General features: G+C 43.3%; 1 protein-coding gene across 1 annotated transcript in view; it reads left to right on the top strand.

The window, feature by feature from the left end:
• Positions 1–860: 860 nt before the first annotated feature.
• The window catches only part of SLC22A16 (solute carrier family 22 member 16), a 51,876-nt gene continuing 38,311 nt past the window's right edge, over positions 861–14,425 (top strand). Inside the window, exon 1 of the mRNA XM_049875536.1 lies at positions 861–924. Within this exon, the coding sequence (XP_049731493.1) occupies positions 872–924 (53 nt within the window). The 5' untranslated portion in view covers positions 861–871. The remainder of the gene's footprint in view (positions 925–14,425) is intronic.

The raw sequence follows: 14,425 nt of genomic DNA, 5'->3' as shown, positions 1-14,425 counted from the left end.
CCATGACAGCTAGACCCACTGTAGGAGAGCACCCTTTCTCTGGACAGAGCCAGGGACAGGCCTTTTCTGTTGGCTCTATGCACCAGCCATTGGACCTTTCTTCACAGTTCTTTCACCTGCTGCAGTACAGTGGGAAGGTTACCCCTTGCCTGGGTTGGGCACATGCCAAACCTCAGCCCATTTCAGAGTTTTGACCCATTGAACGACCTGATCGGTGTATTAAAAAATCAGATTCCTGGGCCTCATCCCAGGCAGGCTGAATTACCAGAAATGGAGTCCAGAAATGTACATTTAAAAGCAAGTACTCCGGCAGATTTTTAAGCGTGAAAGTTATGTTTTTAAGGTATGTCCATTCTGAAGATGCTATGCTCTTATGGCCCTCAGACTGTGCCGGGCCTCTCCATTCCAGCCTTGGGATGTCGGGTAACAACGTTTTCTGACAGCACATGCAGCGCTGGGACTTCCTTTGAGCGTGGCTACCATGCGGGCACAGTGAGTGTCAAAGGCCGGAATGGGGCCCGCAAGGAAGGTGCGGGAAGTAGCAGAGCTGGGAGTAAGGGCATGGGTGTGACGCGGTCTCCGAGAACCAAAGCACCCCGGGCAAGAGACCACAGGAGACGTGGACAAGGAGAGACAGCAACGCCGGGAGAAACAGAGTCTAGTCCCGCGCGCAGCCTGAGCGCCTTGACGCGCGGGGAGGCAGAGGTCCCCGGCGGGCGGGCGGGCACCCCCAGGCGCGGGCCGGCGGGACAGGGTGGTTCGCGGCGGCTGGGCACCCTCCGCGCGGGGCGGGGCGGGGCACGGTGCCCGCTGCCCGGGCGCTGGGGGAGCTCGGCGTGTCCCAGCTCCGAGCAGAGTGCGCGGCGGCACCATGGAGCCCGGCAACTTCGAGCTGATTTTTGACCGCGTGGGGCACTTTGGCAGGTAGGCATTTGGGGGGAGGGGGAGTGGGAGCGGGAGCCTCGTGGGTGGAGGCGCCGGTAGGGTGTCCTGCACCCCGTTTCTTTCCTCTGCAGTGGGGTTTTAGCGTTGCACTCGGAATCCTAAAACATCTACACCTCTTTCTTTCCCAGAGAAGTCTGGAGACCGGCGTCCAAATTCCTGGCCCCGGGCTGGACTTGGTCTCCCTGGGGGCGGGAACCCCACAGCTAGAAAGGGGTCGCTGGCGCTCCCTTTGGGAAGAGTGGGTGCGCGGCCAGCAAGACGCGTCTGCTGCCGGGCAAGTAGGTCCGGGGACGTGTCTCGCGGAAGCCGGCGTCAGAAGACCCCGCTGGAGGGGTCGGGTCACACGAGTAGACTAGTGCCTGTTACTGGCGGCTCGTTTTTCTAATCCGCCAAACCCGCTCCTTTTTCACTTCTCCAGGCGACTGCTGCCCCGCCCTGCCACGTCCCGCCATAGGGTCTCTCTCACTGTGGCCGTGGGGAGCAACTGTTAGTAAAAATTTGTTGCCGGTTATAGAGACCTAGTAAGTGCCAGGTACACTGTAAGGAGTGATTTCACACAGTGCTTCCTTTACAACCCACAAGGACCCTGCACAGAAGGTGCTAAAATCCTTGTTTTAATGATGGGAAAACTGAGGCTCGTAAGACCAAGCCCTCACAGCTACCACAACCTAGAGTTTTAGCTTTAACTCAGGTAGGTTACCTTTGTACATCTGGCACTCTCTTTTCATTGGCTAAATGGATTTTTTTTTTTTTTTAATTCATCCATCCATCCATTCTTTCACTCATTTAAGGAATTCTTCTGACTCAGAGTGTTTTGGGAGGTGAGGCATCTGGGTGAGGGGCATAGAGCATGACCTCATAGAGATATGGAGCTAATTCTGAATCCTGACCTGCCACTTAGCTTCTATGGTGACGCTGGGACTAATTTGAGCCTCAGTGTCCTATCCATAAAATGGGAATGATAATAGTCCCTGCCCTACCTACCTCTCAGGCTTGTAGTGAAGAAATGATGTGGTGCTTGCAGAAATGTAGGTTATGCTTTTCAGTGTCTGCAAAAAGGAGGCAGTTTGAGCAGGTGGAGGAGAGGCAAGAGGCCCCACTCAGCCCTGTTCCCCTGGTACCTGCATTACTGAACACTAAGTGGAGCCTGGCTCCGTCATAAGCTCTCTGAACACATTACCTCCTTTAATCTTCACCATAGCCCTGTGACAGTCTCAATTTACAGATGAAGAAACCGAGGCTTCTGCCTGAGTCACAACTCGAGCAACTGCAGAGCAAGACTGGATGACAGGTCCATTGGCCTCCACATCCCACACCCTCCACCGTGATGCTCCCTGAGCACAATTAGGTACCAACCGCAGGACTCTACCAGGCCCTTTATGCATTATTTTATTTTACCCTTCTGGGAGCAAAATAGCATGTGGATTAAAAGGTAAACTCTGAGGTTGGATGTCTGGATTCCAAGCCAGGCTCTACTGCTTAATAGCTTGAGGAAGTTACTCACCATTTCCTCATCTGTAAAGTGGGAGTAGTAACATTGTGGCAAATGTTTATTATAAGGACTTCATATTATGTCTCTCATGCCGTCCTCACAATAACCCTACAAGGTAGGAGATACAAATACCATTCTTTCCCCTTGTATTTTAGGGATTAACTAAGATAGTTATATTAGATGGTGTTTGGCTAAGGTGCTGTAACAAAAAGATTTCTCAATCGCAAGTTTGTCTCCTACCAGTAACTATCCAGAGCAGGTTGACAGGTTCTGTTCCACAGGGTCCTCCAGGGACCCAAGCAGATGGGGCAGCTCTCTTGTCCATAGCATGGGGCTCCCTCTCTGCACCTGGAGCAGTTGCTCCTGTTGCCCTAATCCACTGGGCAAATGGAGCTCGCCATGGTGGAAGAAGGGGAGAATAGACTGGGAGGACAACTCTTAGTCTACCACAAAAATGTATGCAAAAGCCTTATCATTTTCAGTAAGTTTCAATAAATCATGGCTATTATTGCTACTTGAGTCCCCATGTGGGTCGGAGGGGTTGACTTGTGAAAGCAGCTTACATGAAGGAAAAGGGTAACAAGCCCATGCTTACAATAGAAGGTAAAAAGTTTGGCCAAAACATGTTGTTGTTGTGTGCTGCTGAGTTGATTCGAACTCATTCCAACCCTGTAGGATAGAGTAGAATTGCCCCGTAGGATTTCCTAGGCTATATAATCTTTATGGAAGCATATCACCAGGTTTTTTCTCCTGCAGAGCTACCAATTTTTCAGTTATGGCAGCTGAGCGCTTAACCATGCACTACCAGGACTCCTTGTTCAGCACATGATACCCCAGTTTTTCTCCAGTATTTATTCTAATTGGTCTCTTTATTAATAGAAAGGGAGGTTACTATGTGTTATTATTCAGTCTTCTCTTAAGGAAACTCAGTGAAGAAAGTATTAAGTCAGTGTCTGAGGCTGGGTTCTCTGGAGAAACAAAACAGTGAAGCATGTATATAGGGAGAGAGAGAGAGAGAGAGAGAGAGATTTTTTAATCAAAGAAATGGCTCATGTGGTTATAGAGGCTGAAAAGTCCCAAGTCCATGGGTCAGGCTCAAGGCTTCTCCGATTCATGTAGCTGCGGAGGCTGACGAATTGCAAGACTGGCAGGTAAGCTACTAGCTCAAGTCTCAAGAACCAGAGGTCAGATGAACACGAGCCAGCTACAGGATCCAGAATGAGCAAAAGCCAGCGAGCTTTGCCAGAAAGTCCACATTTATTGAATGCAGGGCACACCCCCAAGGAAACTCCCTTTCATCAGGTTGGCTGCTCATAGCAGATCTCATCATGGCGGTGATTACATCGTTACATAGCTGCCAGACTACATCATAACTGCCAAACCACTGAGAATCATGGCCCAGCCAAGACGACATACAACCCTAACCATCACAGTAGGGAATCCTGATAATCTCTCATTTTGAATTAGTCATTTCTAGGGTAAGGAAGCACTATCCTAATCACCTTTAAGCAGGACATCTGAGAAGAATTAAAAAGCTGTTCCAGGACTTGTCCTGAAACCATGTTGAAGTTCCGTAAATATTACAGCCTAAGCCCTGCATGAGAGGGAATTGAGGAAACTGGGATTCAGATGTCAGTGTGAGGATCTAAGAACCTGGATCCCTGAGGTATCTTAGGAGAAGGGGAGACATGGTTTAAAATTTCAGAATTGGAATATGGAGTTTGTGACTGACCCATATCTGGATTTTGGTAGTTTTTTTTCCAATTTGTGAAGCTTTTTGGGGCTCTTCTTTTTTAATTTAAGCTTATGAACATAATAATAGCAAACTCTTACATGCACCTACAGTATTCACATGCATTAACCATAGCAACCCATTTTTCAGATGAGGAAACGGAGGCACTGTGACTTGCCCAAGATCACAGGTGGCAAGTGGCAGAGCCAAGATTCACAACCTGTGGCAATCTGGCTCTGGAGTTCATACTTTTAACCACAGTGGGATACCTCCAGTTAATGCTTCTTTATACAGAATAATACAAATGGAGGACTGAATGCCATTTTCTTCACCCAGCACCCAAATTGCACAGGTCCGTTTTCTGTGAGTTCTGATCATCTTTGCTTTTCCTCTCCTCTGATTTTTCCGTATCTGTGTGATTTGTTTTCCGTTGGTGTGTCTCTTCAGCTGTGGGCTCAGTGTGTTGTATCTATTGGTTTGTTGTCCTGGTGGGGCCCTTGGTTGGGGACATGGATGACCATTTGAGGGAAAACAAATCTTTGGAAGGGAGAGACTGATGTGTTACAGTGCTACAGGGCCAGCCAAAAGGCAGAAGTAGAGTTTTAAGTAATCAATATATTATCTTTGTAACAGGGAAGGGTAAGTATGAACTGAAAGAATGCTCAGTTCAGCCCTGGTGGTGCAGTGGTTAAGAATTTGGCTGCTAACCAAAAGGTCAGCAGTTTGAATCCACCAGCCACTCCTTGGAAACCCTCTATGGGGCAGTTCTACTCTGTCCTGTAGGGTCGCTTTGAGTCAGAATTGAATCCATGGCAAGAGGCTTGGTTTTAGGGTTTTTTTATATATGTACGTGTATATAAATACACACACACACATATATACATATATATATATATATATATAGGTTTCTGGGTGTCGCAAACGGTTTGTGCCAAACTACTAACCTCAAGGTTGGTGGTTCAAACCCACAAACAGCAGCACTTCGGAAGAAAGGCCTGGTGATCTGCTTCCATAAAGATCACAGCCAAGAAAACCATGTGGATCATAGTCCCACTCTGTAACACATGGGGTCACTATGAGTCGGAATCCATATATGTATTTCATATATCCATGTGAACTAGCATGGCATGTCTGAGGACTGCTAAGTGCTTTATTATTTCTGGTGTATAAAATGTGAGATCAAGAGAAGGGAAGCAAGGGGTAAACTTACAACAATCCTCATGACTATTTGTGTATGTCATGCTAAGGAGTGAGCAAATCAGGAAGGCCACTTTGGCAGAGTGGAGGGTGCATTGGAGGGGCAGGAGCTGAGGCAAGGAGGCCAGCGAAGGCCTAGGTTAGAGCCCAGGAGAGAGAAGATGGGGTCCTGGACCAAGGGGATGGGAATGTGGGCAGGAAGAATGGCACAGTTTTGATAGGTGGAATTGATGGGATCTCCTAGCCCTCAGGCATGAAGGAGGAGCAGGAGGGACTCCTTGGAGCTTCCTCCATCATGCCCCCTGACCCCAGATGTCTATTTTGTGTGAATGATGGTGTCCTCAACTCAGAAACAGTTACACTCCAGATGAGGCAGCCTTGGGGCCTTAGAAAACGAGTTCTGTTTGAAATTTGTTTAACTTGCACTCCATGTGGTAATTCTGAGTTCAGACATCCAATAGGCAGTTGAGTAAATAATCTATTGCTTAGTAAAGAAGTCTTCTTGTCAGTATAGATTGAGTGGCACCCAGGGCTGAAATCCAGCTGGTAGGCACCATGAGAATGGACTGGGCATACTGTGGCATCCATTCCAACCACACCTCCTCAGGGCATTGCTGAATACTTTTAAATGCAGATTTAAAAAAAAACTGGTAAATTGAAATATAACATGTGTACAGAAAAGTGCACATCATTATGTACAACCTGATGAATTATCATAACATGAACACACCTGTTGACCACCACCTGGGTAACCCCAGAATCTTTCTTATGCCCTCTCCCAATCACTAACCCCTCCTCAAAACTTACTACTGACCTTCCATCTAATGCCATAGGTTAGTTTTGCCTTATTCTAAATTTATATAAACAGAATTTTAAAGAAGTACTCTTTTCTGGTTTTTTTTGTTCGCCATTGTGTTTGTGAGATCGATCTGTATAGTCTGTTACAGTAGTTTGTTTATTGTCATTACTATATAGTAATCAGTGACACAGATATTCCAGTTTATTCATTTACTGTCAATGTTGTTATTGTTGTTAGGTGTCATCGAGTCAGTTCTGACTCATGGCGACCATCTATGTACAACAGAAAGAAACACTGCCCAGTCCTCACAATCACTGTTATATTTGAGCCCATTATTGCAGCCACTGTGTCAATCCACCTCACTGAAAGTCTTCTTCATTTTTGCTGACCCTCTACTTTACCAAGCACAATGTCCTTCTCCAGGGACTGGTCTCTCTTGATAGCATGTCCAAAGTATGTGAGATGAGGTCTTGCTGTCCTTGTTTCTAATGAGCATTCTTCTTCCAAGACAAATTTGTTCATTCTTTTGTCAGTACATGGTATATTCAGTATTCTTTGCCAATACCGTAATAGAAAGGAATTGATTCCTATTAGGTCTTCTTTATTCATTGTCCAGGTTTGCACGCATATGAGACAATTGAAAACACCATGGTCTGGGTCAGGCGCACCTTAGACTTCAAGGTGGCGTCTTTGTTTTTGAATGCTTTAAAGAGGTCTTTTGCAGCTGATCTGCCCAATTCAATGCATCGTTTGATTTCTTGACTGCTGCTTCCATGGATGTTGATTGTGGGTGGATCCATGTAAAATGAAATGCTTGACAACATCAGTCTTTTCTCTGTTTATCAAAATGTTGCTTATTGGTCCAGTTGTGAGAATTTTTGTTTTCTTTATGGTGAAGTATAATCCATAATGAAGGCTGGAGTCTTTGATCTTCATTGGTAAGTGCTTCAAGTCCTCTTTCAGCAAGCATGGTTGTTCCATCTGTTACTAGGTCTTCCTCCAGTCCTGATGCCGTGTTCTTCTTCATATAGTCTGGCTTCTCAGATTATTTGCTCAGCATACAGACTGAATAAGTATGGTGAAATGATACAACCCTGACGCACACCTTTCCTGACTTTAAACCACACAGTATCTCCTTGTTCTGTTCAAACGACTGCCTCTTGGTCTGTGTACAGGTTCCTAATGAACACAATTCAATTGAGTATTCTGGGATTCCCATTCTTTGCAATGTTACCATAATTTGTTATGATCCACACATTGGAATGCCTTTGCATTGTCAATAAAATACGGGTAAACATCTTTCTGCTATTCTCTGCTTTCAGCCAGAATCCACCTGACATCATTTATGATATCCCTGGTTCCACATCCTCTTCTGAATCCAGCTTGAATTTCTGGCAATTCCCTGTCGATGTACTGCTGCAGCTGCTTTTGAATGTCTTCAGCAAAATTTTACTTGCATATGATATTGATGATATTGTTCAATAATTTCCACATTCAGTTGGATCACCTTTCTTTGGAATAGGCATAAACATGGATCTCTTCCAATCAGCTCGCTAGGTAGCTGTCTTCCAAATTTCTTGGCATAGACAAGTATAGCACTTCTAGTGCTGCATCCATTTGTCAAAACATCTCAGTTGGTATTCCTTCAAATTCTGGAGCCTTGTTTTTCGCCAGTGCTTTCAGTGGAGCTTGGACTTCTCCCTTCAGTACCACACTGCCTCCTGAAATGGCTGAATGTCTACCAATTCTTTCTAGTATAGTGACTCCGTATATTCCTTCCATCTTCTTTTGATGCCCTGTGTCATTTAATATTTTTCCTGTGGAATCCTTCAATATTGCAACTTGAGGCTTGAATTTTTTCTTCAGTTCTTCTAGCTTTGAAAACCTTCTGTTCAGCTCTTTTACTTCATCATTTCTTCCATTTGCTTTAGCGACTCAATGTATTATATTGTTACTATCAATAGACATTTATATTGTTTTCAGGTTGGGCTTATAATGACTTAAAATGAATAGTATTTTTGTGAACATTCTCATATATGTCTTTTGAGATACTTGTGTGTACATTTCTTTGAGCATATACTTAGGAGAGGGGATTAGGGTGTGCATATACTCAACCATGTGCATATAGTCAATAGTTTTCCAAAGTGGTTAAAACAGATTACATGTGCACAAGCTGTATATGAACGCTCCACAACAATTGTTAAATGTTTTGAATGTCAACTTTGTATCAGCATAAAGTTACACCAGAGCATTAGAGTTTCTGGAGTGTAATCTACATCAGAATCTCCTGGGAAGCTTTCTAAAGTCTAAGTCCTGGACCCACCCCCAAAAACCCAAACCAAACCCTTGCTGTGGAGTTGATGCAGACTCATAATGACCCACCCCAGACCTCCTGAATTACAGACTTTGCTAGACGTGAGACAGAGAAGACAAATCCTAGGCTCAGAGGCCTGCCAGGATGGGTGCTGTGTGTGAGGGCGAGAGAATAGTTCTAGTGCCAACTGTAGAGTCCAAGTTGGCTGGGGAAGGAAGTGAGGTCAGGAAAGTGGCAGTAAACTGGAGAAGCTTGTAGATTCCAAAGATTGGATGATGCTGGAAGATGGGTCAGTGGAGGTCACGGTCAGAGAGCAAAATATGACCTTTTCAGTGGTGAAGTTGCTCCAGGTGATGAAACTACTTGGTGAACAATCCCAAATACCTTCAGGGCCAGGCAGGTAGACTTCAGGCAAACAAAACAGGTCTGTTGTTTGCAGAGGCTATATGTGGTTTGCTGAAGCACAACTGGTGGGGTGGGTGTGTGTTGGAAAATTATAAAAATGTGGGTCACATATGATCTGTGGTACATTTTCAGTCATAGTCAAATGGAATTGTTATTACAGGATGCCCCTTTGGCCCCAGACAGTATTTGGTTTCAAGAGGTCAGGCCTTTATTGCCACAGTGTCTGGCAGTGAGACACTGGTCTGCCATAAGCTCCACACTGGAATTATCTGGATTGGGCAGTTCTCATGTTTTAGACTTAGCTATCCACTTTCAATGAAAACTCATCGCTGCCTTGTCCCTTGGGCATCTTCCAGGCAGCCTTTACCTTAATTTATTCAACCAATTCCCTGTTGTTGACTGAGTCAATTTTCTATTCATTTTTCTACTTAAAATGACCACATGTTACAGGGTAGAGCTGCTCCATAGGGTTTTCTAGGTTGTAATCTTTATAGAAAGATCCCTGGTGGAGCAGTGGTTCAACACTCAGCTGCTAACTGAAAGGTGGGCTGTTTGAACCCAGTAGCTACTCCTCGGAAGAAAGATGTGGCAGTCTGTTTCCATAAAGATTATAGCCTTGAAAACCCTATGGGGCAGTTCTGTTCTGTTCTGTCCTATAGGGTCACTGTGAATCAGAATCGACTTGATGGCAATGCGTTTTTTGGGTTAATCATTACAGGAGCAGATTGCCAGGTCTTTCTCCTGCGAAGTCCTGAGTGGATTCAAACTGCTGACCTTTGGGTTAGCAGCCAACCGCTTAACCACTGGGACACCAGCGCTTCTTAACCAGCCCCCTACTGAGAGATATTTAAGTTTCTGATATTTTGCAGTTACAGATAACGCTGGAGGAATAACCTTGTGCATACCTTATTTTGTACACGTGTGCATTTATTGGTAGGACCGATTCCTCAGAAGTGGGGTGCTGGGCATATGTAATGTTGACTGATGCAGTCAAGTTGCTCTCCACAGAGGTTATATCAGGTTATATTCCCACCTGCAGTGTATGATCATGCTTGTTTCCCACACCTTTAACAATCCCATGTTAACAAACTTTTGATCTTTGTGAATCTGATAAGTGAAAAATGATGGCAGTTAATTTACATCTTTCCTCATTATGATGGAGGCAGAACATCTTTTCGTAGGTTTTAAGTACCATTTGTGTTTTCTAAGAAGCGTGTGTTCATATTCCTTGCACATTTTTTTATTCGGTGATTGGTCTTCTTTTTATGCTTTGTAAGGACTTTATATATTAGAGGAAACTAGGCCTTTGTCTGAGAAAAGTGAAAATAGTGAACATTTCCCAGTTTGTCATATGTCTTTTGAGTCTACCTATGGTGGCTTTTCCCATGTAGAAAATTTTAATTTTCATATAATTGACTCAGTTATTTTTATGGTTTCTGAATTTTATGTCATATTTAGATCTTCTCTAGATTATTGAAATTCTCTGATGTATTCTTTTGGTTCTTTAATGGTGGGGCTCTTGAAAGTGTGATCCGTGGATCTCTGGAAGTCCCTGAAACCCTCCTGGGGGTCTGTGAGGTCAAAACTGTGTTTATAATGATCTGCCACCACCACCCCCAGTTGCCATTGACGCAACTCTGACTCATGGTGACCTCGCGTATGTCAGAGGAGAGTTGTGCTCCACAGGGCTTTCAATGGTTAATTTTTTTCAGAAGTGGATACTAGGCCTTTCTTCTGAGGCACCTCTGGGTGGACTCGAAACTCCAGCCGTTTAGTTAGCAGCGGAGCACGTTAACTGTTTGAACGACCCAGGGACTCCACTTATAATAATGCTAAGGTGTTATTTGCCCTTTTCACTGTGTTGCATTTGTACTGATGATGTAAAAGTAATGGGAGGTAAACCTGCTGGTGCCTTAGCACAAACCCAGGCAGTAGCACCAAACTGTACGAGGAGTCAGGATCATTTTCATGGCTACGTACTCAGGGTAAAAAATGCCAGTTTCACTTAAAAATATCCTTGACAAAGCAGTAAAAATCATTAATTTTATTAAGTCTCGACCCTTGCATATAGCCTTTTTAGTATTCTGTGTGATGAAATGGGAAGCATTCACAAAGTAGTTGTGTTGAGCTAACTGCTTTTCTGTGTAACATGATTTTTACTTGAAAGAATGACTGGCAAACTATAATTATTCATATTGGGTATTTGGCAGACACATTCTGGAAAATAAATGAACTGAGACAGTTACTTTAAGGAAAACAATTGACAGTATTTGTTGCCAATGATAAAGTTTGAGCTTGCAAGAAAATGAGAATTTTGGACAATTCGTGTCTGCTCTGACCTTGCTAGTTTTGCAATATTTAAATACTTTCCTAATGAGATTGGACTGGAGCCCTGGTGGCATAGTGGTTAAGAGCTTGGCTACCAACCAAAAGGTTCAAATCCACCAGCCGCTGCTTGGAAACCCTGTGGGGCAGTTCTACTCTGTCCTCTAGGGTGGCTATGAGTCGGAATCAGCTTGACAGCACACAAAAACAACGAGATTGGTGGTGATGTTAACAAATGTGAGTTTGTGATATCGTTTAATGAAATGTATCAACATTGGGAATATCTGTAGAATTCGGTGAACCAATATTTTCCAAATGACCAAAGCATGATGTTAAAAAACCATGTGTGAGAAAAAAAATCCATTCAAAGTATAAGATAGACCAATGGATTTTAATGTAACAAAACATGAGATTTTATTGATATGGTTTCAGATTCCACATTGTAATTAGTCTTTGAGAAACTACCACTGGTTGAGTAGGTGTAGTCTCAATGAAGAGTATTCAAGTATCTGAAAAGGCTAGTAATTACTTTGCCCTTTACCATCGACACATCTGTGGGAGGCGAGATTTTTTTTTTCCGTATACATGAACCAAAACAACGTATCACAACAGACTGAATGTAGAATATCTTCTGTTAAGCCAGAAGTTAAAGAGATTTATAAACATGTAAGATAGTGTCGCTTTTCTCACTAATTTTTTTTTTGGGGGGGGGAATATAGTTGTTTTTGATAAAAAATATGTTATTTGTGTTAATTTATAATGGGTTTATTGTTGTTTTAAAATGAATAAGTAAACAATTTAAAATTTTTCAGTTTAAATTTCTAATACAGTAAATATTGATAGGTATAATCCACATGGGAAAAAAAAGAAAGCTCTATGGGGCCCTCAATAATTTTTAAGGCTGTACAGTGGTCCCGAGACAAAAAAGTTTGAGGACCACTGTTTTGCGGTTTCTGTTTTCAAATCTAAATCTTTCAGCCATCTGGAAATGGTTTTGGCGTAAAAAAAAAAAAAAAACCAAAAAACCTGTTGCTGCTGAATCAACTCCAACTCTTAGCGACCCTGTAGGACAGAGCAGAACTACCCCATAGGGTTTCCAAGGAGCGCCTGGTGGATTCAAACTGCTGACCTTTTGGTTAGCAGCCATAGTTCTTAACCACTACGCCACCTGGGTTAAGACATGTTATTTTTTTCACAGTGGCTATCCAGTTGTTCCCAATGCCTTTCATTGACTAATCCGTCTGTTCCCCACTGACTTGAAATGTCATCTTTATTCTATGTTAAATTTCCAAATGCATTTGGCCTATTTCTGGACTCTTTTCCACTGATCTGTATGTCTATGTGTATGTTCATATCACCATGTTTTAGTAAATGTGGTTTCATTATCTATTTTGTACTTCGTAGGATTTTTTTTTAGGATTAGTTTCCCTTCAACACTTCTTTTTCAAAATTTAATAGCTATTTTTTAGTTTGTTTTTTTTTTAATGAATTTTAGAATCCGTTTATCTGGTCACTCTTGACCTTTCCCTATTGCCCCCCACCAAACAAACAAAAAAAATTGTTGACATTTTTATTAGGATTGGATGTTTAATTTATAAATCAACTTTGAAAGAATTGATATCTTTATAGTGTTGAATAAGGAGCCCTGGTCGCACAATGGTTAAGTGCTCAGGTACTAGCTGAAAAAGGTCAGCAGTTTGAACCCACCATTGGCTCCACGGGAGAAAAGACCTGGTGATCTGCTTCTGTAAAGATTACAGCCTTGGCGTCTGGGGTCTTAAATGCTAGCAAGCAGCCATCTAAGATGCATCAATTGGTCTCAACCTATCTGGAGCAAAGGATAAAGAACGCGAAAGACATATGGTAAAGATGAGTCCAAGAGACAGAAAGGGCCACATAAACAAGAGACTCCATCAGCCTGAGACTGGAAGAACTAGATGGGGCCCGGCCACCACCGATCACTGTCCTGACAGGGAACACAACAGAGAATTCCCGATGGAGCAGGAGAATGGTGGGATGTAGATATCAAATTCTTGTAAAAAAGGCTTAATGGTTTGACTGAGACTGGAGGGATGCTGATGGTCATGGTCCCCCGATCCTTTGTTAGCCCAAGAATGGAACCATTCCCGATGCCAACTCTCCAGACAGGGATTGGATTGTCTCTCCAAGATAGACAATGGTACTGGTGAGGAGTGAGCTTCTTGGTTCAAGTAGACACATGAGACTATGTGGGCAGCTCCTGTCTGGTGGCGAGATGAGAAGGCAGAAGGGGACAGGAGTTGGTTGAATGGATACGGGGAATACAGAGTGGAGAGGAGGAGTGTGCTGTCTCATTAGGAGGAGAGCAGCTGGGAGTGCATAGCAAGGTGTATATAACTTTTTGTATGAGGGACTGACTTGATTTGTAAACTTTCACCAAAAGCACAGTAAAAAAAGAAAAAGATTACAGCCTCAGAAACCCTATGGGGCAGTTCTACTCTGTCATATAAGGTTGCTATGAGTCTGAATCGATCTGATGTCACGTAACAACATGGTATTGAATACTGGTTACTTTTAGGGAAATGAAGTCTTATTACTTTCAATACAGTCAGTAACAGCAATTAGTCTAATATCTTGTAGTTAAGTGGAGACACTTAGGTGCTTGATTTAAAAAACTAATAAATATAAACTATTTTCTTAAGTAAGATTGATGTTTACATGAGCAATTTGCTAAGCCAAGATTTTTTTCATCAGTAAACTTTAACTAGCCCACAAGTTTTGGCGGCTAACCAAAAGGTTAGTGGTTGGAACCTATCAGCAGCTCCACAGGAGAAAGATATGACAGTCTGCTTCTGTAAAGATTAACCCAAAAAACCCAGTGCCGTCGAGTCAATTCCGACTCATAGCGACCCTGTAGGACAGAGTAGAACTGCCCCATAGAGTTTGCAAGGAGTGCCTGGTGGATTCAGAACTGCTGACCTTTGATTAGCAGCCGTATTACTTAACCACTATGCCACCAGGGTTTCCTAGAAAACCCTACAGGGGCATTCTACTCCATTACAGGGGGTCACTCTGAGTTGAAAATCTACTCAACAGCACAAGGCCTTAACACGCCTAAACTAAGTGAGAGAGGGAAGAGGAAATGAGTACCTCTGCTGAACAAGACGAGGCCTATTTAGAATCTTCCTAAAAGAAGCAGAACTGTTTGGATGATCAAAGAATCTCTAACCAAGACTT

Source organism: Elephas maximus, chromosome 1, assembly GCF_024166365.1.
Source record: "Elephas maximus indicus isolate mEleMax1 chromosome 1, mEleMax1 primary haplotype, whole genome shotgun sequence".
In the NCBI taxonomy this organism is placed as follows: Eukaryota; Metazoa; Chordata; class Mammalia; order Proboscidea; family Elephantidae; genus Elephas; species Elephas maximus.
This window is presented reverse-complemented; position numbering and strand designations above follow the sequence as displayed.